General features: G+C 33.1%; 1 protein-coding gene across 8 annotated transcripts in view; it reads left to right on the forward strand.

Moving 5' to 3' along the window:
- The window catches only part of LOC107521033 (sodium channel protein type 1 subunit alpha), a 121,988-nt gene that overhangs the window by 53,203 nt on the left and 43,664 nt on the right, over positions 1-25,121 (forward strand). For all 8 annotated transcript variants that reach the window (XM_036236640.1, XM_016165387.2, XM_036236644.1 and 5 more), the window contains 9 exons: positions 2,038-2,350; positions 13,807-13,925; positions 15,992-16,081; positions 17,651-17,779; positions 19,489-19,580; positions 20,460-20,729; positions 23,522-23,585; positions 24,114-24,255; positions 24,909-25,115. In XM_036236640.1, the coding sequence (XP_036092533.1) occupies positions 2,087-2,350; positions 13,807-13,925; positions 15,992-16,081; positions 17,651-17,779; positions 19,489-19,580; positions 20,460-20,729; positions 23,522-23,585; positions 24,114-24,255; positions 24,909-25,115 (1,377 nt within the window). In that variant the 5' untranslated portion in view covers positions 2,038-2,086. The remainder of the gene's footprint in view (positions 1-2,037; positions 2,351-13,806; positions 13,926-15,991; positions 16,082-17,650; positions 17,780-19,488; positions 19,581-20,459; positions 20,730-23,521; positions 23,586-24,113; positions 24,256-24,908; positions 25,116-25,121) is intronic.

Below are 25,121 nucleotides of genomic sequence, written 5' to 3' on the forward strand. Positions count from 1 at the left end.
TACATATTTTTATGTGAAAAATGCAGGGTACAGAACAGTTTGTACAGTAAGATACTGTGCATATGTGTTTTTAAATAGAATTGTATACATACGCTCATGCGATTAACGTATACCTATTACGTATCTAGAAAAATGTATAGAGACAGATATAACAGTGTTTACCTCTGGAAAAGGGAATTGAGTGCTAGAGAACAAGGTGGAAGGGAGAATTTACACTGTACTTTTTTTGTTAAATGTTTTGACATATCATTTGCATATATTTTCTGTCAAAAACTAATTAGTTAAAAATAAACATACATACATCTATGCCATAATACTTCCCTTATGAGAAAAAGCATCATATTTGTTATCCCTAAATTTTCATTTCCAAAAAAGTGAATGCCATATTTTTCCAGATGCCTTATGGGAGAAGTAGAGTTTCATTGATTTAAATTTACTGATGTAATTAATGTTCCAATCTTCCACTGACTACAGGTAGATTGTAAGAACCTCTTAAAGGTTTGTTAAGTAACTCAATAGACCGAGGGTACAAATTTAGATTTGAATCCCCTTTCTTTCTCATCACCCATTTAAAAATAGGGTCACAGCAGTGGGAACATACTTCAGTGAAATTTAAGTCCCTATAGAACTCCTCACAAAAGAGTTACCGCTGCGGTTTTTGTGTTTGTTTGCTTTTTTGTTTGTTTGTTTGCAATTCATATACACCAAAGCTGGAATTAACTGAATTAGAGCTTGCTGACCTTAATGAGTTAATGCAGTATCCAAATAAATCTTGTGGCCAAGCAATAGTTTAGGTTCTGGGGAGTTTGGGCTTAATAATATCTGTGAAATTTGAGCTTGTATTAAATATGCCTTAAAACAATACATTTCAGATTTAGCCTCTGGCATCAGATCAGGTCTGACTCTGCTATATGTAGTTGAGGGTTTTGCCTCAGGTTCTCATAATATGTTTAGCACTATAAGACTATACAATCAGCAAGATTGTATAGTACTTTAGTGAAGAAAAACTATTTGGTTCTTATTAAACTCATGGCACCCTCTCTTACTTCCGGTCATTGTTTCTTAAAATTGGAGAATTCTGCTCTCTCACATCTTTAGCTATCATCTTCCACCTTCAGACTAATCTAGTAATTTCTTTCCAGTCTAGTCTTTCTCTCACTCTTAGTCATTTCAGTGGCATTTGTCCAATCTTGAATTGTCTATTTCTGTATGTGTTCAGGTAAGCTGACCCTAGCATGGCTGATGACATGAGTAGGACACAGTTCTGGTTACCTCAGTCTCAGAATAGATGGAGACCAAATCAGGACAGCAGTGACAATCTGATTGACCATTAAGGCTGGCCGAGGCAAACTGTTCTTACCAGCTTGGCCAGGAGCCACTTGCCAGGACTCAAGGGTGGATTTTACACCCTCTCCACTTCAGAGACAGCTTCCTTTCCACTTCATCCTGTTGATGAGCTAACCATTCATTGTCTCTAGGGGACTACAGCGCATCTTCTGGGTGGCTCACAGAGTAAACAGCCCATTAGGGACATGTTGCTATTTAGCCTAATGTACTTTAATTAAGGCTGGACTTGAACCACTTTCTTAACTTATGGCACAGTTCCTATATCAGCAAAGCAAAAGAATGAACAAATATGGAATACTTAACAAAACCTGAGATAGAAATCATGTCTGTTAAGCCAAACTCAATGAAGCTGAAAGTATAATGGTGGTTGGCAGGGACTGGGGGAAAGGAAAATGGGGAGTTTTTATTCAGTGGATATAAAGTTTTAGTTATGCAAGATGAATAAGTTCTAGAGCTTTGCTGTACAATTATGTGCTTATAGTTAACAGTACCGTCTTACACTTAAAACTTTGTTGAAGGGGTAGATTTTGTGTTAAATGTTCCTACAACAGAAAGAATTAATATGTAGTAATTACATTTCAATTCAATTGGAAATAAAAATTTCTATTCTCTAGTCATATGTCACGACAAGAGTTTACTAAATCTTCTCTTAATCTCCTTAAAATCAGCATTGTTTATTTTCCCTTTTAGGACCTTCATATGCAGAGTAAATGGTAATTAAAATGTGCAGGATGACAAGATGGAGCAAACAGTGCTTGTACCACCGGGACCTGACAGCTTCAACTTCTTCACTAGAGAATCTCTTGCGGCTATTGAAAGGCGCATTGCAGAAGAAAAGGCTAAGAATCCCAAACCAGACAAGAAAGATGATGACGAAAATGGCCCAAAGCCAAATAGTGACTTGGAAGCTGGAAAGAACCTTCCTTTTATTTATGGAGACATCCCTCCAGAGATGGTGTCAGAGCCGCTGGAGGACCTGGACCCGTACTATATCAATAAAAAAGTGAGTGGTTTTTATCAGGCATATTTTGCTGCTAATTGCCTACTGCATACCTTGGACTTTTATAGCACCAACACAGGCTGAATTAGCACAAAGTCTTAAGTATCCTTCTGTTTAAGAAATGACACATATTTCCATGTGTTTTATGCATATACATGAAGCATAAATTGATTACATCATAACAAATGGAGCTGTCTGTCCCAAATGCACCATGACAGATACCTAAAAACAAATGTAAGTTATAGGCAGCTAATTTAATGAATTAAAAAATTCTCCCCAGAGATTGTATTTACTGTAGACTGTTATGTTTTCTGCACTTGAAAATTCTGAAGTTATCACAAGTCATAAGGACTTCAAATACATTAGTGTTAATTTCTCATGGAACAAAATTTGATATGACAACTGTTTTCAATCCCTATATCACATTATATGTAATAAATCTATGAATTTCTGGAAATTTTCTATAAAAACTACATTTTAAAAAAGTTATTCAATCTTTTGGTAGAAATATATTTATATTGGTAAGAATTAACAAAAATATAGTATTCCGAAGAAGCTATAAGTTATATTTGAATGCCTGCATTTTCTGTATCCATGCCTAAAATTATGCACTCCATCTTTCATTAAGACCATGATTTCACCAAATCAAGAAGAAAAGCCTACAGAAAAAGATAAAATCAAAAGAGATTATTGTATTAATTTTAGGTTGAATTTATGATTACTTAATTTGCAACATTTTATTATCTTTTTTATCTGATACGTTTGTGAACTCTTGGTGGAAACATAGGACACAAAGATTGTAATTAAGTTGATGAAAGTTTTTAGTTGGACGTGGGCCTTAAAATATCCTAGACTCTCTTTTGCTGCTGGAACAGTTCTTGACATGAAGTTGGTCCATGCTGAATACATACATAAGTTTGGCAATTTTCATATGTGGATTTGAGATAGTTTTATAAATCACTTATCATTACTATAATTTCAGAGATAAAAACCACACAAAAGGATGACCAGCACTGTTAACTTTTTTTCCTTTTAACTTTCAGGATATAGCCGGTTTAACTGTAAAGACACTTTCCTTTTTTAAGAATTGATTTGCTCATTTTACAGTAAAAAAAGAGGTAATCATTTTCCAAAGATATCTTTTTCTTTTATTTAACTTTACTTTTTAATATATTGCTAAATCTTAGTAGGTTAGAGATTAGTATTTTATCATTAAATCAGCCCTTTGGAATACAATTTAATATGCTATCTGTAAAGCTAAAGCCCAAATTAAGGAAACTATGAGGGGTTTATTTGTTTTAGGAAAGTAAAAATGCAATCTAATTATTTAGACATTTTGACTTATTTAAAATTACTTCATTATTGAAGTAATGACTCTGATGTGTTCTAGAGAGAAACTCATTCACCCCCTAGATTATGTTAGTTTATTGATAGATATTGTACATACCAGCCTATTCAAAGACTGGGTTGGGGCTTGACTCCCAACAGGCTTTTTTTATACTCAGACACCCATCCCCTCCCTCTCTGCAAGTAATCACCTTCTAAAAATTATTAAAGACACCCAGAGTTTACTCCTTTATCAAAGAGGGCTGAAATCTAACATCCCAGCTTATATGCTGTGTCCTGATTTGTACAACAATAAATGATGCTTTCAAAAAAAAAACTGAACTAATGCATGTTGACAACGCCAGTGATTCTTCATGTGAAAACCTGATCACCTAATTAATCTTTTCCTTTAAAGAGTTTTCAGACTGATGAAAGTTGTTATCTTGAGAGGATGCCCCCAAAACAAAACAGTCCATGATTGGTTTCTAATGAGTGATATATAACAAAGAATACAAAGGCACTCGGAAAACAAAATTACGCAAACCTTTTCAAATAGTTAAAAGAAAGACCTTAAAACTCAGCTGGAAAGACCAACTCTGATGGAATGACTAGTCAGCCAGATTCTTGTGCTGATGTAACCTTCATGAACTTTGTTAGGTTCACATTCAAACTTGCCATTAACATCTTCTATCCTTATCTTCAAATGCACATTGTGTGAGGAAGGAAAAACATTTTGGCATTTGGGAACAAATCACAATGTGCGAATAGAACAACCTGATAAGAAAAATACTGTTATCAGGAAGGAGTTTTCCCCAAGGTAAGGCACATTCATTGCTTTCACATTGAGCTGACATCAAGCAAGTCTTCAAATGTGAGTCATTCAACCACAATGTAAATAAAACTTTTTGCAGGAACGAAGCCCTTCAAAACTAATATGGAATACTTAGGACACCTGATTGAGCTGTGTGTTTGAAATTTCCTCCCTCTGCATTTTCATGTTTTAAAACTTTCTCTAGTTGTCTATACACTGTTTTTTAGTCTTAAATTTTCTTTCATGATTAGATTATTTCAGTATTGAGAAGTAGTCTTAAATTCTGAATTAGTTTCTTCTGATTAAAGTTGGAATGCTTAGCAAAATAATAACCTTTTTAAAATAATGAATATTTCTTTTGATATAGAATGACTAATTTTATTTTAGTGACTTAAGTATCTAAGATTGGCAGAGTGATCTTCATTTAAACAATGCGATACACATGAACAGTACTCCGGCACAGTTAAAGGATCTGATGGTGGAAATGTCTTTGGGGGAAATGCTTCTTAGGGTAAGATTTCTCACTATTGGTGATGTAGATTATATAGCCTGAACGAAATAGAATATGCAAATGTCAGGCCAGTAACTTCCCTGAGATTTTACTCCAAGTATAAAGTTAATGTGCCATTTGTAGCTATATACAAAGTCTCTAATTTCTTTCTTAATATTATATTGAATAAACAGTGTGAGCCTACTGTAAAAAATGACTACAGATCTATTCTTTAAGTTACACTTTAGAATGAAATACAGTGGCATTTTACGTGTAAGAAATAGAAATGACACAAACAACACTAAGCTTTCTGTGATCTTCTGCAAAGACAATGTCAATGAGCTTATGGAAATGTCACTGCTGACGGTATTTTCAGATGGCATATGCCCACATATTTTTATCTTCTTTGCCCCAGTTTAAAATGTACAAATTATATAATGTTCAAACATTCTACTAAAATTGTTAATGTAGTTTAATCCAAGGTCAGTGGTACTTTAGTAGTAACTGAAGAAATAGTTGCAACCATCTCATGAACATTCCTGGTGCATGGAAGCACTAGGAACTTTCCAGACCCTCAGATATTTTAAACCTTCAGAAGTCCAGGGTAAGAACTAAGGAATAAAATAGTGCTACTAGAACACTGTCAATATTTTCCAGGCCATGTAAGCTCTGGTCCAGTGTTCTTTAGAACGTCATTTCAAGTTGAGTTCCTTTTGTTTGTTTGTTAACTTTAGTTGTGTGGCAAAGCACATTTTAGCTTGTGAACATATCTTATGGGATTTTTTTTTTCACAGTTAGCTTTCTAGCTTGGGTTGATTTTGTACCATTTGGCTATACACTTTAATTCATTACCCACTCTTTATTATAGAAAACTCCTCTTTTCTCATGTTCTTAAAATTACAGATGACTCATTAGTACCATAAAAGGAAATATCCTTTGACAGTGTGACAGTGTCTTGGAAATAGAATGAGGTATTTTAGATCTGTAGTGAAAATGGATGTTTGTTAATTATGGAATGTAGAAATGTATTCCTTTAAATATGTACTTTTTTTTTTTCATGAACCATTTAAAAACAACTTATTCTTCCTTTTGGTTAAGTCTTTTTAAAAATATACATACTCCCTTTATTGGGCCTTCATGAAGAGTCATACATGAATTTGTTATTTTAAATTCATGCTTTGTCTATTATAGCTACAAGAATTTTTAGTTTTTCTCTTGGGTAGAGAGAGTTATTTGATTTGTTTGTAATTGAGATTACGGAGTTTTTCTTGCAAAAATAATTTAATAGAAAATCAAAAGTAGATGGTAATTTAAAGCTTAGGGTTCCATGAATTGTCATGTAGACAGTCCCACTTTACAATTTTTCTTTGTATATTATTAGCTCCTCTAGAATTAGTAGTCACCTAGGCTCTCCCTTACATTCAAGGCAGTATAATTGCCTTCCAAATCTTTCTCCTCCTCACCCATTATTTCTTCTTTAAGCCCCTTTCTTTGTCACCTTTAAGCCTCTGTCTCAGAAATGATCTCAAGATGAGGATGTTCATAACAAAATGATGATTAGCATTTATTGAGTACCAGCTATATCAGTAAAAGACCCTTCAATTGAAAATGACCAAAGTGCAACAGAAACTAGTTTTAAAAAAAAAAGAAAGACAGTGTAGAGTAAATCTAATTTTAATATCAAAGGATCCAATACCAATTCTTTTCCATTTTGGGCTCTACTTTCACCTATGTTGGCTGCATGTATAGGCTGGCCTTTCCCACAAACGGTAAAAAATAGCCACCAGTAACACTAGACTAACATCCTACATAAATGTTTGTCTGTGTATATGTCTGAGAACCAGACACACGTTTTTAATGTTTTAGAATTTATCAAGGGTATTTACATGTTTTATTTCATTTAATCCTCAAAACAACTCTGAAGTTACTACTGTTATAATCTCCTCCATTCAGATGTAGAAAGTGACATGCAATAATTTGCTCAAAGTTCTCACACAAGTCTGCAATAGATCCGGGCCTCAATTTTTTTCAGTCAGTGAAAAACTGAGCAGGTAATAGTGTATCACACCCATGAGACAAGGTAAGAGCTGAGAAATCTTTGACCCCCAGATTTTAGCATTTCATCCATGGTAATAACTTTTCCTCTGCTGTCTATGGTAGAGGCAGAGGCATCCACAACCCTGGCCCATGAGAGCCCAGCTGGGCCCCTTCCATGTAGTCATCTGCACTAGCCCCATCCCTACTCTTCCACTCAGCTATGGGCCAAACCCTTCCCTGGGTACAAATTCTTCTCCTTTGCAGGAACTTAAAGCTAAGAAAGAAAAAAAAATAACTTTGAGGCATTGAACACATAGGCATATTTTGTTGACTCATGCTGTATTGTTTAAAATTTTAAAGTTTTCAAGGTTTATAAATCTTGAGATTACACACACACACACACACACACACACACACAGTTGTACGTATTTTGGCTTTCTTTTACAATATCTAGCATTGCTGGTTTGCCTACCAAAAATTAGTAGGTACATCTTGCCACCTAGCCTCTATGAGTATTTTGGTTTGTAATTGCTGGCTTAAAGATTACATGTGTAATTAGGTGAAGGCTGTATATTAAAGATTGGTGGGCCACAGGCAGACAAGTGCCATAGGTTGTTCTTTAAGTTGATTATCCTTAGTCTGAAGGGAAAATAAAATGAGACTAGGAGAAAAAAATATTTTTTAAAATTGCATGCTCACTTCAGAGTCAAGTAGAGAATGTGTGAGAAAACTTTCATCCTCCCAGTGGGCCAGAAAAAGAGGGAAATCTCGTTCTAATCCACAGGTTATAGCAAACAGGCAGGGAAGTTAGTGAGACTATTTAGAAAGCCCTCAGAAAAAAAAAATAGAATTAGATGCCATAAAATTGGACCAGAATGAGAAATGTCCCCAGAGACATGTAATAATAGGAATCTCGACTTTCTATGCAGTTCTTTATACCCAAACCTCTGAAATGTTTCTCCTCCTGCCACACATCTCTTATTCCACCCCTCCCTGATGGAACCTCTTCTCAAGCCAGAAACCTGGAGCTGGAGAAAGGTTGACCCCACTTTTGGCAGAAGATGGAGCCAGGGAATCCTCCTAGGTCCAGTGCCAAGAGGAGAGAGGTGTACCTAGTACTCTTCAGTGGGAAAATATGTTCAAAGTTCTAAACAACTGACTTGGAAATACATTTTTGGAATACAGTATATGCATAAGTTAAAAATTGCTTGTTTTAAATTTTGAGGATAAGGCATAAATTTAATTAGCCAATAGTGTATAGCCCATTTTTCTATTGTTCATGATCATTGCTAACCTTCCTGTGTTACTCATAGCTTTTGCCATTACATTTACTTTAAAAGCAAGTGAATGCATTAAATTTGGATTCAGTCCTGTTACCTGGTAATTTTTCAGTAATGTTTAGATAAACGAGAAGTTGGGCCTTAGATTTAAACCATTTACTTTCAGGAACATGACCCCTCAATTGAAAGAAAAGTTAAGATATGGACATCTTTAGGAAAAAAGACTAGAAAACTATGGCTCGTTAAATGTCCATTTTGGAAAAAAATATAAACAAATCACTTTCTAAAAACCCAGAGACAACACTACTAGGTAATAAGTACAGATTTATAAATAGCAATTTATACCAAACTATTATAACATAATTGCTTCCTTATTGACTATGCAGTTGATCAAGGGGAAGGATTTTAATCCGTGTGTACAACATAATCACTGATGATTTGGGCAATTTAAAAAATCACTAATTAAAATAGATTCACAACCCTGCTATTACAGAATCACCTGAGTTATTTATTAAAGGAACAGAATACCAGACATCAGAATCACTGCTGAACTGGAGTCACAATATTTTTATGAGCTAAATGTACTTATTCCATTTTTTCAAAACAGGCAAACAAGTCACAGGAAATCAAGTAACTTGTCTAGGATGTCACTACTGGAAGACAGCAGAGCCAGATTTTGAGCCACACATCTGACCTCAGAGTCTGCACTCTTAGTAACTATATAAGTTAAAACAATTCTACTTGTATTTTCCTAATGTTGCTTTACAGATTATTAAGCTGTTGATTACTATGGATGTTTACTTATTTTTCTTGGAGTCCAGACTTTGAAGACTTAGAATTGGTATAAAAAAAGGAAAATAATACCTCAATATTTTTAATATTGATTTCATTTCTAAATAATAACATATTGGATATACTGGGTAAAAAATTATTAAAATTAATTTCACCTACTTTTTTTTACTTTTTAAAACATGGCTGTTAAGATATTTAAAATCACATATGTGGCTCAGATTTGTGGTTCACATAATATTTCTTTTGGACAGCTCTGATACAGGTAAACTTTCATTTATCATTCTAGATTTTCTTCTATTAGTAGAGATAGTTGAACATTTACTGGTTTATAAGCTTCTTGGAGTCATGACTTAAGTATCTTTGTTTTCCCTACAATGCATGGCACAGAGCTTTACAAATTATGTGCTGAACAATTAATATACATCTTTTGCATTGAAATCAATTAAATTAATAATTGGACCTAAAACTAGTTCCATGCTACTTTCCAGGTGTCTGCAATGCTTATACATATTAGCAACTTATGGTATAGATGCTCAGTAAATGTTACTTGAGCTTGGTAACTGTATATGAAGAGAAAAGTGAAAAATTTGACTGACATTTAATATATAAAGAGTTACATTCATTCAAATATATTTTAAATTGATATTTTGCATATAGAATCTCATTTATAATTGAATCAAAATTCTATGTTTTCAAATTTGTTCTGAGGCACAAAATTATTCACATATTAAAATGATTTCATGAATTTCCTATAGCCAAGTGTGGTAAGGAGAAGCCTGTTTCAAGATAGCTACTACCGTATCAGCTTTTCCTTCTCCACTACCAATTTTTAAGTTTTTCTTTTGTATTGAAGTGACTTCAGGCAATAAAAATTATCCTGAGTTGTATTAATGAAATTTTTATAGAACTAATTAGATTTAAAGGATGCTAAGACACTTCACTGTAATGAGCCATCCAATACATTTTTTTTTAAAAAGTCAACACTGAACTATATGTTTAGAAATGACTAAGATGATAAATTTTGTGTTATGTATTTTACCACAAAAAAATACTTGGGAAAAAAAGGTAAAATAATGATGCTTAGTTGAACATTTCATGAATCTTGATTTGCTTAAAGCTACATACTATTCATTATACGTCTGAGATATAGTAACATCTTGGCTAGTCTTTGAATTCTTCCCTTTCCGAGCTCTTTCTTATCTGTAAAGTGGAAAAGGCAAATATCTATATGTTTGAAAATTCTGGAGTTAATTGACTACTTGTAATTAAACAGTGTTCTCTCTTCTTCCTTCAATACCCTCAATACCATTATTTGGAAGAACTGAGAGTCCTTGGGGACAAGTACCTTTCATTAGAACTAAATGTTTGGCGTTTTGGCCATGAAAGCAGCTATAAGGAGGATAGACAGAAAGAGATGAAATAGTCATCAAATCAGTTGCAAATAGTAAATATGAAGTTCTAAATGGAACTTATGGACATAAAAATGGTAACACATTTAAGAGTCTACCTATTGAATTGCTCTACAAGTCTGCTTTACTGGAAGGCTGTTTAAAATAAACCCATAAACACTTTAAAGCAATATTTATGAAGTTTTTTGATAAGTATACATATATATAGTTCAACCTGAGAAAAGCAGAGTCCTCACAAAATAAATTCTCTGAAGTGTTCACCTATGTTGTTCTTACCATTAACTTCCTGAGGAGCTCTAGCAAGAACGCCATGATCTATAGATGCTGTGAAAAATTAAAACAGAAAAAATGTTTTACAGTAAAACCTCACTAATTTTATTATTGCAAGCACTTATACATTGTACACATATTTCTTGTAAATACAAAGTTGAAAAATGATTATCTTCCACACATTCTTTGAATTTTAGAAATTAAGAGAATACGACTTAAATTCAGTAAAAGTTTCCATCTAAGCCTGAAACAACTGAAAATCATGTCCATTTGCCTTTAACTTTTTGTGTCAAAGTATCAACTCTTCTTTCGGAAAGGACTGTCAGATTTAGAATCACTTACCAGCATCACGGGTGCAGTGGCTTTCGTTCAATTCACTACTGACTTCCAGCCCTTTGCACTCCCATTTTGGGCTCCTCTCTGTTCCATTTCTGAGTCTTGCTTCTTTTTCATTTTAGTCCTCAGGATAGAATTTTCCTTTCTCTCCTCCACAGCCTCACTTCTTCCTTTACCAACCCTCCCTCTATCTACTTCCTTCTCCTTTATTACCTCTGCTCATGATTCAGGCAGAGGGTGCACACAGCCAGAGGCAGAGGTGGATGATTTCTTTTGCATGTGCTCCTATCATTTTAGGATGAACCAGGTGAATTTCCTTGTCCACTGAGCTATAATCAGTACCATCATCATCTCCCTCACCCTCGAGCCCATGACTTAGGCCACCTATGAATTCTAACTTCTTCATTATTTTTTTTGAATCACCAGTATCTGTTTCAAAATTAGCCTATAGTATTATTTGAAATAAGGAAATTCTTATTTTTAAAATTTACATTCTAGCTTATATTTTAGTGACTCTCCCATTCCTAGCCCCCAATATTTCTATCAGGTTTTACTCAGTGTATTTTTGGAGAAAGGAAGCATATGCAGTAAGTTTGCAAGGCTGACCATGTTCAGTCCTGAATTAGCTCACTTTGGATTTATTGTGTCCTTGCACACATGTACTCCCTAGGGCAAAGGCATTTGCATTGTACAAGTCTGTTCATGTTTTATGATGATCTCACAATTTGATTTAAGGACAAGAACACTGAATGAATCACCAAAAAAGGGAGCTAAGTCTTGTAGGCACAGGTGATTGCTCCTTCAGTAAGCTCGGGTGAAATTCTTCCTTCCTCCAATGGACTTGATATAAAGTTTTCTTTGTATTCTGAACCCATAGTCCTTCAGAGATGAAAGAGGAAATACAGAGTCAAGGTTTGACTTAGAACAGTTCTTCTCAAACTCTCTGTTGTGAAGGTGGGTGAGGTCACATTCTTTTATAAAACACAATGAATTTTTTTTCTAGAAAATTGAAAAACAGACCCCTTTTTTTTTATTATATGCAGAAAATATGTAATTCATTTGTCAGATTGTCTTAAAAGTTTCTAAACACTTTCAATATCTTCTCAAAGACCAGGAACAACTTGAAGACCAGGGCTGGTTTGGAGACCACTTTCTCGCCCCGATTCTGGGCACTTCTAACCAAACAGTAAAGGAAATACTATTTTCAAACAACAACTCCATCCAGTTGAGCTTTGAACAACATGGGTTTGAACTACATGGGTCCACATATACATGGATCTTTTTTCAATAAATATTGTAAATGTACTTTATCTTCTTTATGATTTTTATAACATTTTCCTCTAGTTGATTGTAAGAATACAGTATATGATATAAATAACATGTAAAATATGTATTAATTGACTGTTTATGTTATTGGTAAGGTTTCCTTCTGGTCAACATTAGGCTATCAGTTAAGTTTTGGGGAGTCAAAAGTTATGGGCAGATTTTTGACTGGACAGAGGTCAGTGTCTCTAACCCCTGTGTTGTTTGAGGGTTAACTGTAAATGTTTTGGAGTGATTATTTGAATTTAGAAAACCCTGAGGGTAGATAGAAAAAGAAATGAGAAATCTATTGATGACCTGCAAACTAAATGTAGAGAATAAACTCTTATCAAAGTCTTAGTAGAAAATAAACATAAAATTAATTCTTGCTATGTCATAATGTGATCTACGAATGTATATTGTAAGGAGAAAACAGAACTTTTAAAGAATGAGTGAGTTTTAATTTTGAAAGTTTGAAGTTCTCTTCCCAAGATATGTTCTTCACAGAAAAAATGTCTTCCCCTACCCCCAGCTATGCCTGATAATAAGTAAAGTATCTTAAGAAACACTGAGTCAGAATCCTTCATATGCTATTGCATATTGCTGCTTTATTTTTTGTTGTCACACTGCTAATTGCTATTATTTATACTTGATATTTGGAATGCAGTTTCATTCGAATTCCTGGATCCTAGGTTCTGGAGGAGCTTTGAGCTTTTCCTCTGTGCTAAAAAAGCACTACATGATCTAGGCAGTCAATTGGGATCAGAATTCAATGTGTCAGCTAACTCAGAAATCCCAATGCAGAATTTAGCACTCCTGGTCAAGATACTGTCCAGGGAACTTGGCCTCCAAAAATCAATTATTGGAGTACATCCATCCAACCTGAGTGGGTTTGATGGTGGCTGTTTTTATTTCATATTACGAATAAAGTGATAATGTTTATTTTGTAAGCATAAATGGTAAAAGAATATTAATTTTTTAAAAAACGTATTAGTCCTATTGAATGATTTTGCATTACACAGAATTAATTTTCAAAACATTAGACTTGGGAAAGCCGAATTCCTTATAAAAGAATGTAATGTCTTAGGATTTTTTAGAATGAAATGAAATATGCACCCATTTAAGACATTTTTTTAACTCAGATGTTTAAAATATTAATAAAATAAATAAATTCTCACCTGAATATCTTACATATGAAAAAAGTGCAGGTAAGTGTCAGGTAAAAGGTAAGTGATACCATTGCATGTCCCCTCTAGTTAAGAAGAGATCCAGTGACAGTTTGTCTTCATAGTGCACATCGAAAGTTGCAACATTGGAATGATTTATTATGACAAATAACAGAAAGTAGGCAATTGAGTTTAAATGGCTTGTACTTTTATATTGTGTGTTGTGTTCCTATCTTACAGACTTTTATAGTATTGAATAAAGGGAAGGCCATCTTCCGGTTCAGTGCCACCTCTGCCCTGTACATTTTAACTCCCTTCAATCCTCTTAGGAAAATAGCTATTAAGATTTTGGTACATTCATATCCTTTTCAAGTGATCGATATTAATTATTTGTACATAATCTGCAAGCGCTTTGTAGCTAAATATAAAATTACATTGGGAAAATGTCCATATTTTCTGGGTTTTATCTCTCTCATTTTGTATCTTTTGTCATATAAGCTCCATTCTTAAATTTTATTAGCCACATAGATGTCACTGAAACTTACAAAGTCTTTAACATTATATAAATATTTTATATATTATATATCTTTGAAATATATATTACATATAATGGTTATCATAGTCTTTAACATTATTTATATATGTATCTTTCTAAAAATACTTGTATGATTGAGCCCTTAAAATCTAGTTTATCTTTACCATCTTTGTACAAAGTTTGTGATGATCTAGAATTTGCAATGAATAAAGATATAAAAACCAAGAAATCTACTTCCTGAACCAAGTTTAGGCACTTCTATAACATCAAACATTTTAGTGTACCTTAGAATAAGCCTTTAATCATATTTTTTCCATGAGAGAGTGTCAGAGGGCTTTGGTCAATACTTAGCTAACTCTTGAACTTTCCTAATGAAATCTGTGAAGGATGTACTGGAATATTGGCTGAATTTCAAATTTAAGTCATTGAATTATGACTCTGCCATGCAGAACTGATTGCTTAGTAAAGATTCCGGAAATTAATGAAAGGAGCTGAGATGATATTCTCAAATGGTCTTTAGGGGTTTGGCTTTATGATTCCTATTGATGTTAAAAAAGGACTCTACAACTACATTCATCTGTTCATATTCATTGGCCAATCACTTCATGTCTGCTTATGTGACTTTTGATGGTTTTGGCAATTATAAATATAGATATACTTTTGTAAAGATTGTGAACTCATACTACCTTATTTTTTTAAGAAGTGTTCTAAAATAAAATAAATTGACAGCAAGAGATTCCTTAGTGCCATACATATGCTATTACTAAAATTAAAAGATTTGAGACATAAAAATCATTTTCAACATTTTACATTTATGGAGATGTCCTTATCCTAGTTTGTGTTCCTACTGCCATCGTGTGGTCATTTGATGAAAACTTTTCACTTATGGAAAATTTTTGTTTTGGCAATAAACTGTGGTGGAAACAATATTGAATCCGAAGGCAGGAAAACTGTGTTCTAGTCCTCGGCCAAGTTATCTAATTTGTCTAGAGGCCTTATATCTCTGATTTCTAAAATATAGTGAGATTAGAACAGTTGTTTTTCTAAGTTTCTTTTAGCTCCATAATTCTGTTATGTCTTAGTCATTTGAGCTAACACTTAGATTATATCTACTAATATATAGGTCTGTTCCAAGTAGTTCACACATATTAATTCATTTAATCTGTACCTCAAACCGATAAGGTCTATACAAAAATTAGCTTCGTTGTATAAAATCAGTAGAAACGTAAGTAAATTCAGTGGCATAGAGAGGCTTTTATGTCGAACTTTTATTACATTCACATCATGTTAAGTCCTAGAGTTCAAGAATATTCACTTTTACTCTTATCTAATGCTGTTACACTCATAAAAATTCAGTCAAAATGGAGGAATCTGACACCTAGCACCATACTGCACTTTGTACATAATTTTTTTAATGTCTTGAACTATATTGTATAACGTATTTACAAAATTGCAATTTGCAGGTAGCCTTCTTCAACAATTTACTATTTTAATTACTAGACATAGTTCAAGTCATTGCTCTCTGCTCAAAAACTGTTTGACACCAGATTGCACGCAGTTTTCCCACTGAAGTTCTCTAGGGATAAATATATTGATTTCATAATAGCATCAAAAGCAACACTTTGTACTTATATAAAGCTTTCTTGTACATGATCTCATTTAATCTATATCACTACTCTGTGAAGGTGATATTATTACCCTAATTTTACTGAAATTTAAATTTACAAAAATTTACAAAACTAAAATTTAAAGAAATTAGATGACTTGTCTGCAGAGTATTTGTCATTGAGTCCTGGCTAAACTGTAGTTCAAGGTTTTCAATGTTAGTTTTATATAATATAATATGTGGATTTGGATTTTTTGTGTACGTGTTCCTTAACAATAACCCACATTATTCAGCATGCTAATTATGTGCACTATTTTGACAAACTGTGTGTTTATGACAATGAGTAACCCTCCTGACTGGACAAAGAATGTAGAGTAAGTTCAACTTATATTTTAAACCACCTACTATCTGAGTATACATATGTGTATGTTGTATAGCTAGCCAGCTAGCTAGATAGATAGATATAAATATGTATATAGATATATAGACATTTATAAGTATTTGGGATTTTGAAACCAAGCCTTAATGTACCTTCTAAATAAAACCAAAGAACATTTTTACTAAGGCCATTTCCAGACACAATTACAAAGAAGGAAGACAATATTTATTGACCCTCAGGCCTGATGGTGTTGGATCTAATATATCTCCTTCACCTGTATTTGGTGGTTATCAGAAGTCCGTCATTCCTGGACACTCACCACTTTTCCTTTATGATACAGTGGCAAACAAATGTGACAAATTAAAGAAAGAGCCAATATGGTAGACCTTGGTTCCAGTTAAATTCCAGATGAATTCAGTGAGTCAAGAATATATGGGAGCAAGTTACATGTGTTGAGTCTCACAAAGTTGACCCCTCCATCAGGCATGTCCACTTCATGTCAGGTCTATATCAGTTACAAGCGTAATAACCAAAATATTCACTTAAAAAAATCACAGAAGTTGGGATATTAGAACTTGGAAATTCAATAGACCAAGGGCCATACTAACTGAGGTTAGGGTAGTGTTTTCAGAAACTGGAAGCATTACTAACTGCATTGATGGATTCTGTTCCAGGATGCCTCTGAGGGCAGAGGGTCCAGGTTTGTCATTAAGTGCCCCTGCTCTGTTGTAACCACTGTTACTCTATGGCTGTTGACTCTTAAAATAACAACCTCAGGGGTATTCCCAAAAGATTTTTCATTCTTAAACACTTCCAAATTGTAGCCAATCAGAAAAGAGACAAAGATTATAAAAGAAATATAATATATACACAAAGAATTCCTAAAGAACTGAAGTTAATGTGTAAAGCCCACAGGTCGTTCATTGCCCTGGTTTCTGATTTTGTTCTCCCACTCCTGAGTAGAAGATTTAAACTTTGTAAACATCTAAGTTTCTGGGTTAGCCCAATATTTTACTCTAAATTAAATTTTCACCTTTTATGACTCTAGAAGTATCTACTTTGATGTTAACAAAATTCTTTTCCCAAGTAGGTTAATCTATCTTATCTTTCAGAAAGAGAAAAACGTCAGACTTGCTACTTTGTCAATGTCCTCTCATTCATAAAACATGATTGAAATTGAGTTTTTTAGTTTCTAAAGGAAAATCATTTTATGCTTCTGCAATATTATTGATTATAATGCTATCCACTCCATCACATGAATGTACTAGATAATTCTCAGGAGGCTTTATTCATTTATGTTACTACTAAGATATTTCAGACAGTAGCTACCTAGACTATACAGTGTGCATATCTCACTCTGCTTTTAGGACACTTAAAAACAACTTCATGTGTTAGGAAGTTGAATTTAAACTTAGGGCTATGTTTTATTTACATGAAAATAACATTGACTCGTTTAGATTCCTTCGATAATATTCACCTAGTCAATTGACAGAATGCTAAGATATTCATATGCTGTGAAAGAAAATGATTACTTTATCAATTCTTTTTTGGATACTGTCTTCAGGTACACCTTCACAGGCATATATACTTTTGAATCACTCATAAAAATTATTGCAAGGGGCTTCTGTTTAGAAGATTTTACTTTCCTTCGGGACCCATGGAATTGGCTCGACTTTACTGTCATTACGTTTGCGTAAGTACCTTCTTTGAAATGTCAGAAGAGTACAGTTTAGCTTTCTGCTTATGCTTTGAAAAAATAAACTTGCTTTACATGTGGACTATTTTGGTGTGATTTATATATTTAAGCTTCAGCTTTACATTTAGCACCACAGAGGTCAAAGTGGCATATCACTTTGGCCTAAAAGCTTTACAGTGGTTGAAATTATAATTTTCACATGTAACAAACATTTGTCAGCAAATTTCACACATACCGCTTTTCAACACACGCACACAGACACACACATACACACCATACACAGCCAAATATGAAGATATGGTATATTCATAATACATCTGTGAAAATGACTGAAAAATTACAGCCACAGACAATAATGTTGGTGGCACAAATTTTCATTGAACTTACTCATCTTCTTAGTTTGGTAGAATGATAGAAAATAAGCATTTACTAGCATCTAAACATTCTGACAAGTCAAACTAGTAGGAAAATAAGGTATTATGTATTTAATATATTAAATTATTTTATCAGCAAATTAGTTTAAGACATAGACATACTCTTTCTGCCACTTCCTATTTCTAAAGTGATTCCTTTTCTTTCTTTTTTTCTCTTCTTTCCCTTTATAATTTCCTTCATCTCTTTCTTCACCTTCAGTATAAACCTTCTCACTCTTATCTCTCTTCCAGATACACTCAATAATGTGCACAATATCTGCATTTCTGTCTTTCTTTTTCTTTTTCTTTTTTTCCTAGTGGTAAACTTCCCCATGAAAGGAGAGACTCAGAAAGTAATAGAAGGCCATTCAAGAATAGGTGAAATTAGAGTGTGGAGGAAACTAGATCAACAACATTGGCCCTCATCATTCCTTCAGGAGCTAACATTTTTTGGCCTCTTACAGGTATAATGAGGTGGACAGGAAGAGAAGTAGAGCTGAGACACACAGGGTTCCAAATGCTGCCTGTCTCCTCTTAATTACATATCTAGTCAGAATAAGCCAATTTTTTTTGCCATTCCCTCTGGCCACAGTTCAAAGAAGGTGTATTGGGCCTACTATTTTATGAGAATAAAATAGGAGTAATGGCAGGGACATGATTGCGCCCCCATAAAATGTTGCCTTTTATTTGCCTAACTTTCACTTAAGAGTTACACTAGAGAAATTCTATCATGTACAGCTAGTCGGTAAGGCAATCTGTTTTTTCATGTTCAATTTCTCTTCAACTATTTCATGCATTTTTCTAACCGAAATCCTAAGACTATAGCTAAGATTTATTTTCTTTTTACTTAATTCTTCTAAGTTACACATGATGTCAATTGTATTGTTTTTCAAAATGGCAACTGGTTTGTGTATTTTATAAAGTTTACATCTACTTAATGGCCTTAAACTGTGTGAATTAAGAAAACCATACTAATGGATTCTAATTTCTAAATTGCTATTTACAAAATTATCATTCGAAATCACCAAGAAGTTCTTTATAAAAGACCCAAGCAAATAATATAAATCCTGCTTAAATCTTGAATAACTCTGATTTAATTCTACAGGTATGTAACAGAATTTGTAAGCCTAGGCAATTTTTCAGCTCTTCGAACTTTCAGAGTCTTGAGAGCTTTGAAAACTATTTCTGTAATTCCAGGTAAGAAGTGATTAGTGTAAAGCATAAGGCTCCTTGTACCTACAGCTCTTTCTTTGTATCCTGTTATTGTGTTTGTATGTGAACTCCCTATTACAGATATGTGACAGAGTTTGTGGACCTGGGCAATGTCTCAGCGTTGAGAACATTCAGAGTTCTCCGAGCACTGAAAACAATTTCAGTCATTCCAGGTGAGAGCTGCGTTAACCATCAAGGCCGACCCATCATGTTTGTTTCAGCGAGAGCTTCTTTGCTTAATACTCAGTATTACAGAAAATTGGGAACCATAATAGTCAAAATCATAATAATCAAAATCAGGTGTTTCAAAGACAATGATTCTTACTTTTGGACATATTTTTATGGTCTCACATTTTTTGTCAGCCTTAGAGTATAACAATTTCTTGCATGAGACATTGAAATATACAATCTGTGTGATTTGCACTTGGAGACGTCATTTTTCTTCCATATTAGTTGTAGCAAGGATTTGTTCCCTATTGAATATACCATTCTTTAATTTCTTGTTCACTTTAGCCATTGATGACTAGGTCTATACAATGTAATTTTAATATTGCTTAAGAGAAGAGAATAAGATAATAAACAATAGCATGAGTCTGCATGAAGGACTTATTATCTTAAAGTGCAATCATAACCCAAACTACCTCCAGTTTTATAGTAAAATCTTTCATACTTATAAGTAAGAATTCAAAAATATTTATTCAGGTAATTTGTTATAAAACTGACAACTGACCCCAATAAAAGTATGGGACAGTTCATTAGCAAAAAAAGGAGAACTACAAGCCCCTTTCCTTAATGTAGGCTTCATGAAGACTGTGAACTTCCTGTTATTTTCTCTCAGCATAACTGGATATCGATCTTCATTTTATTGTTATTACATTTCTTGAGCTCATCTCCATAACCACTTCAGCCTACCACCAAGTGTTGCTCTTCCACTTAGCATTTCAGTCATCTTTGGACTTATGCACGGAATCTATGTTTTCAAGAAAATTGTGTGAGGCTTTTGTTATTTCACATTTTCTAAGTCTTAATAGTAATAGCCTTCTTTCTTTCAGGCCTGAAGACCATTGTGGGAGCCCTAATCCAGTCTGTGAAGAAGCTCTCAGATGTCATGATCCTGACTGTGTTCTGTCTGAGTGTGTTTGCTCTGATCGGGTTGCAACTCTTCATGGGCAACCTGCGGAATAAATGTGTACAGTGGCCTCCCACCAATGCTTCCCTGGAGGAGCATAGTATAGAGAAGAATATGACCGTGAATTACAATGGCACACTTATAAATGAAACTGTCATTGAGTTTGACTGGAAATCATATATTCAAGATTCAAGTAAGAACTACTGTTATATAGATTATCTTTTCATTGTTGATTTACCTTCCATTTAGACATAAACATTTTTTAAATGATTGCATACTGGGTTGAAATCTCCTAAATATCACATCAGTGGTTTGCTTATACGTTTAATTATTTTATTGATAACTGTTCTAATTTTGACTCCTGAATGGTGTTTTCTGTTATGTCATCATATGGGAGACTGAAGAATTCAGCTAAAAAGAAGTTTGCCTAGGATCTTTATTTGCTGTACATTCTTGTGAGGATTGAGACAATCAAACAGCATAAAATATTCTTAGGCCCTTTGTGAACTCTAAAATATGACGTAAATGCGACCCATTAAGCACTAATGACAGAATGCCTTTTATATCCTAGAGACTGTATAGAATGCTGGGAAAATAATGGTGATGATGCAACGCTTTAGGGTGTTATAATTTAGTAAGTTATTTGTATTGTCATTTTATGGAAATCAAGCGAAACCTAAAGGTAAACGGTATTCTTATATTTCTAGAATAAGAATTGAAAGTAGTGTTTTATCAAAGAGAAGGTAATTAGAGTCAATTAAGCTTTAGGAGAGTGTAACAAAAAAATTCAAATAAATCAGTGAAGTTATGGGAATCAGTTTATTTTTATTTCATGAGTTTAGACAAAATAACCAAATGTTTAAATCTACTCTAGAAGGATGGACAAATAATTGGCATAATATTTTTTCTCTTTTTAAAGTGACAATAAAAGTAAGTAAAAATTTCTCTCTTTTATTTAATTTTAGTATCTGCCCGTAATGACATTTCAAAAGCAGAGAGTTAGAGCATGATTCATGGGTAAAGGGAAGGTTCTTTTTAAAGAAAAATATTGAGTATATAAAACTTAGACTCTAGATGTGCTTAAATTTAGCTCTGTCTTTATTATTTTGAGGTGATGACTAATACTGAAAAAAATCAAAGAAGATAGAAAAACTTAGTGACTGGTTGTGTGGAACAAGTAGGATTAGTCATAAAAGTTTGATAATTCTTAAAGTAATGATAGCATAATAAAAATCTAATCAGTGTTTTTTATAGTTGCAGATTTTGAAAATACCTTGGTAGATACAGATTAACTCTTCCAAGATCTTAGTGATATGCTCACAAATAATTTTCAAACAGTTGTAAATCTCTAGATTAAGAAAAAATGCCTTGATTAAGAAAAATACATGGCAGAGCAACACATTAACTATCCCTTATTCACTTCATATGCCAATAAGTCCCTTGTTGGCATCAACTACCTGACATCTGTTTATTTATTTTTTTAATCTAATATCAAGGAATTGACTATGAGGATGTCACTTAGGGTTTACTCTCTCTATGGAAATTTACTGGACTCCATTTTTCTTATATTCAAACTCAAGGATATTCAAGGTCATTTTCAGCTCTAAAATTCTGTTTCTTATATTTTCTCTAATTATATTCTATTTGTTGAAAGAGATTATTTTAAACCAAATGAGAATATAAAAAGTAGTTTGTATTTGAAAGTACTAAAAAATTAAATTTATTAAAATAAAACATAAACATAACTGAAAGTTATATTTTCTTTAGGCTTATAAATCATTGAATTTAATGGGAAAAAAAAACTTCGCTTATAAATACCTGATATCAAAAATTCATCCAGAAACTATCATATTTCTTTCACTTTGTTTAATTTTAATTAAGAAATTCTATTTTAATTTTTTATTTTCAAGTAAGTAAAGACATTAGAAATAAAAATTATATTTTCTATTGTTTTTATATTCTTTACAGAACTATAAACAGAATAAATTTCTCTGAAAATTTAGAATCTAGAAAATAATTCTTCAAGAAAATTAAAAATTTTTCTTTTAAAAAAATTTTCTTACAAAATGGTTGTTCAATTTCACATGTTTCTTTTCTTGTCATTCCTTTACTTATTTATTCGATAAACTTTACTGAAAGGCTACTAGGTCCCAAAAACTAGTAATATGGAAATAATTAATGATTAGACTTTCCTTTGAGGAGGAACAATATTTATAAACAAACTACAATATAGAACAATGAGTACAATGATAATAGAAGTATATACATGTTACTGGTACCATAGTAAGAATTTTTAATTTTACCAATCTTTGGGAAGGAAGTAGAAAATATCAAGGAATAATTCACAAAAGTGCCACTTCAACTAGGTATTGAAAAAATCTAAGGAATTCGCCAGAGACAGAAAGCTTTGATATAACGTTATATTCACCTATAGTTATTATTTTAGCTTTTAAGTATTTAAGATTATTTTTTATTTCATTTGTTTTAGTAGTTAACATTATTTATGCATCCTTTACTATAAGCTGCTTATGATGTATTCTAGAAGTTGGTAGAATCTATATTATGATTACTTATTAACATTTATAAACAGTATCTAAAAATATAAAATACCAGAAAAAATAATCCCTTATTTCGAAATATATGACATTTTTGAGAAGGCAGAGAAATCATGGTATTCTTATCTATTTTTACAGAATGAAATTTTTAGTCTTTAAGAGGGTAGTGGAAAAATACTGATACTATTTTAAAATACTATATTAATACCTTTGGTTATCACTAATTTCACATTTACACAGAATAAATGCTTAGTACTATTAAGTGTTTAATCCCCTTAATATAATATCTAGTATTTGGAGTGAGAAGGGACAAATATCTGTGTCTTTGAATTAAACTTATTCAATGAACTTTAATAGTAGTGTTCGATTTTGGTCTTATTCTGCAAGGTAATACAAATGTCCGTCATGTGACTTTCTTTTTATTTAACAGGATATCATTATTTTCTGGAGGGTTTTTTAGATGCATTACTTTGCGGAAATAGCTCTGATGCAGGGTAAGCCAATAGTGTGTGTGTGTGTGTGTGTGTGTGTGTGTGTGTGTACGTATACACACATTTTTTCTCTTTTTTGTAGAAACTGACAGATAACAGCCAACTAACTTTATTTATACTAATTTGCTATAATTAAGGTTATTTATAAGGTGATATTAGACAGGCATTTTGTGTTCTAAACAAGAAGTAATACTTTAGCTCTAATGCTGTTTTTCTTAAATATTTGTGAACCAAGACTCAACTCTGGAGCCTCCATAGTAGAGAAAGTGAATGAGAAATATGTAAAATGCTAATTATCAATATAAAATAGATATATAAAATACCATTGAAAAGGCTATTAGATATTTTAATGATGACGTCAAGTGGTTTGTAAAATGTTAAGTCAAAAGTTAGGAAATATATTAGTTACTTACTTATCATGGTTCTTTTCCTTAAAGTAGTAAGTCTTCTTGCCTGGACAATGTTATAACATGCTACCAAAATAAAAAGACAACAGAACTTGTTGTAATATCTTCTTTTTCCCCATTACAGCCAATGTCCAGAAGGATATATGTGTGTGAAAGCTGGTAGAAATCCCAATTATGGCTACACAAGCTTTGATACCTTCAGTTGGGCTTTTTTGTCACTCTTTCGACTGATGACTCAGGACTTCTGGGAAAATCTTTACCAACTGGTGAGAACCTGAAGAGACACATACTGCATTTAAATAGAATTGTATAAGAAAACAAACTTAGTTATGATATTTACACCACAGCATAATATTGTGGAAAGAGCAGAACTTTGAAATTGAAAAATATGAGTCCTTTATCCTATTGATTATAACACATCTTAAGCATAGTGATGCCAGGAACAGTGATGCTCTCTTATTTTCCCTTGACTTGCAACCTACTTCCCACCCTTCCCAGAAACAGGTCTTCCCAAAGAGAAAGAACATCTTATGCCTCAGCCTCATCTACTCTCTCTAGTAATATTCCCCAGGGAGCAAGTGATAAAAGTGAATAAGCAGATGTAGCAAGATGTCTTTGGTCTCTTCCTTGACTTTCATCAGAACCCAGCTTTTTGATGGAAGTATCCATGTTATTCTACTTGACTCTTTTATTTTTGGTAAATCTAAGAATTCCCTACTGGAAATTAGAATGTGAATGCAGTAGTTAGGGGAGAAGAAAGAGGTTGAAGTTAAAAATAGACAAAAAAGTAAGAGGGGCTATGGCCATCATAACTATTGTTTATATGATGGTCCTACAAGACATACCAGTAACTTGAAAGTTGAAGCTGACGGTTAGTGAAATAATATCAAAAACATAATTCTGATGTTCTTGGTCCCAGACATTACGTGCTGCTGGAAAAACATACATGATATTTTTTGTGCTGGTGATTTTCTTGGGCTCATTCTATCTGATAAATTTGATCCTGGCTGTGGTGGCCATGGCCTATGAAGAACAGAATCAGGCCACCTTGGAAGAGGCAGAACAGAAAGAGGCTGAATTTCAGCAGATGCTTGAACAGCTGAAAAAACAACAGGAGGCAGCTCAGGTAAAT

Source organism: Rousettus aegyptiacus, unplaced genomic scaffold (assembly GCF_014176215.1).
Source record: "Rousettus aegyptiacus isolate mRouAeg1 unplaced genomic scaffold, mRouAeg1.p scaffold_m13_p_2, whole genome shotgun sequence".
Taxonomy (NCBI): domain Eukaryota; kingdom Metazoa; phylum Chordata; class Mammalia; order Chiroptera; family Pteropodidae; genus Rousettus; species Rousettus aegyptiacus.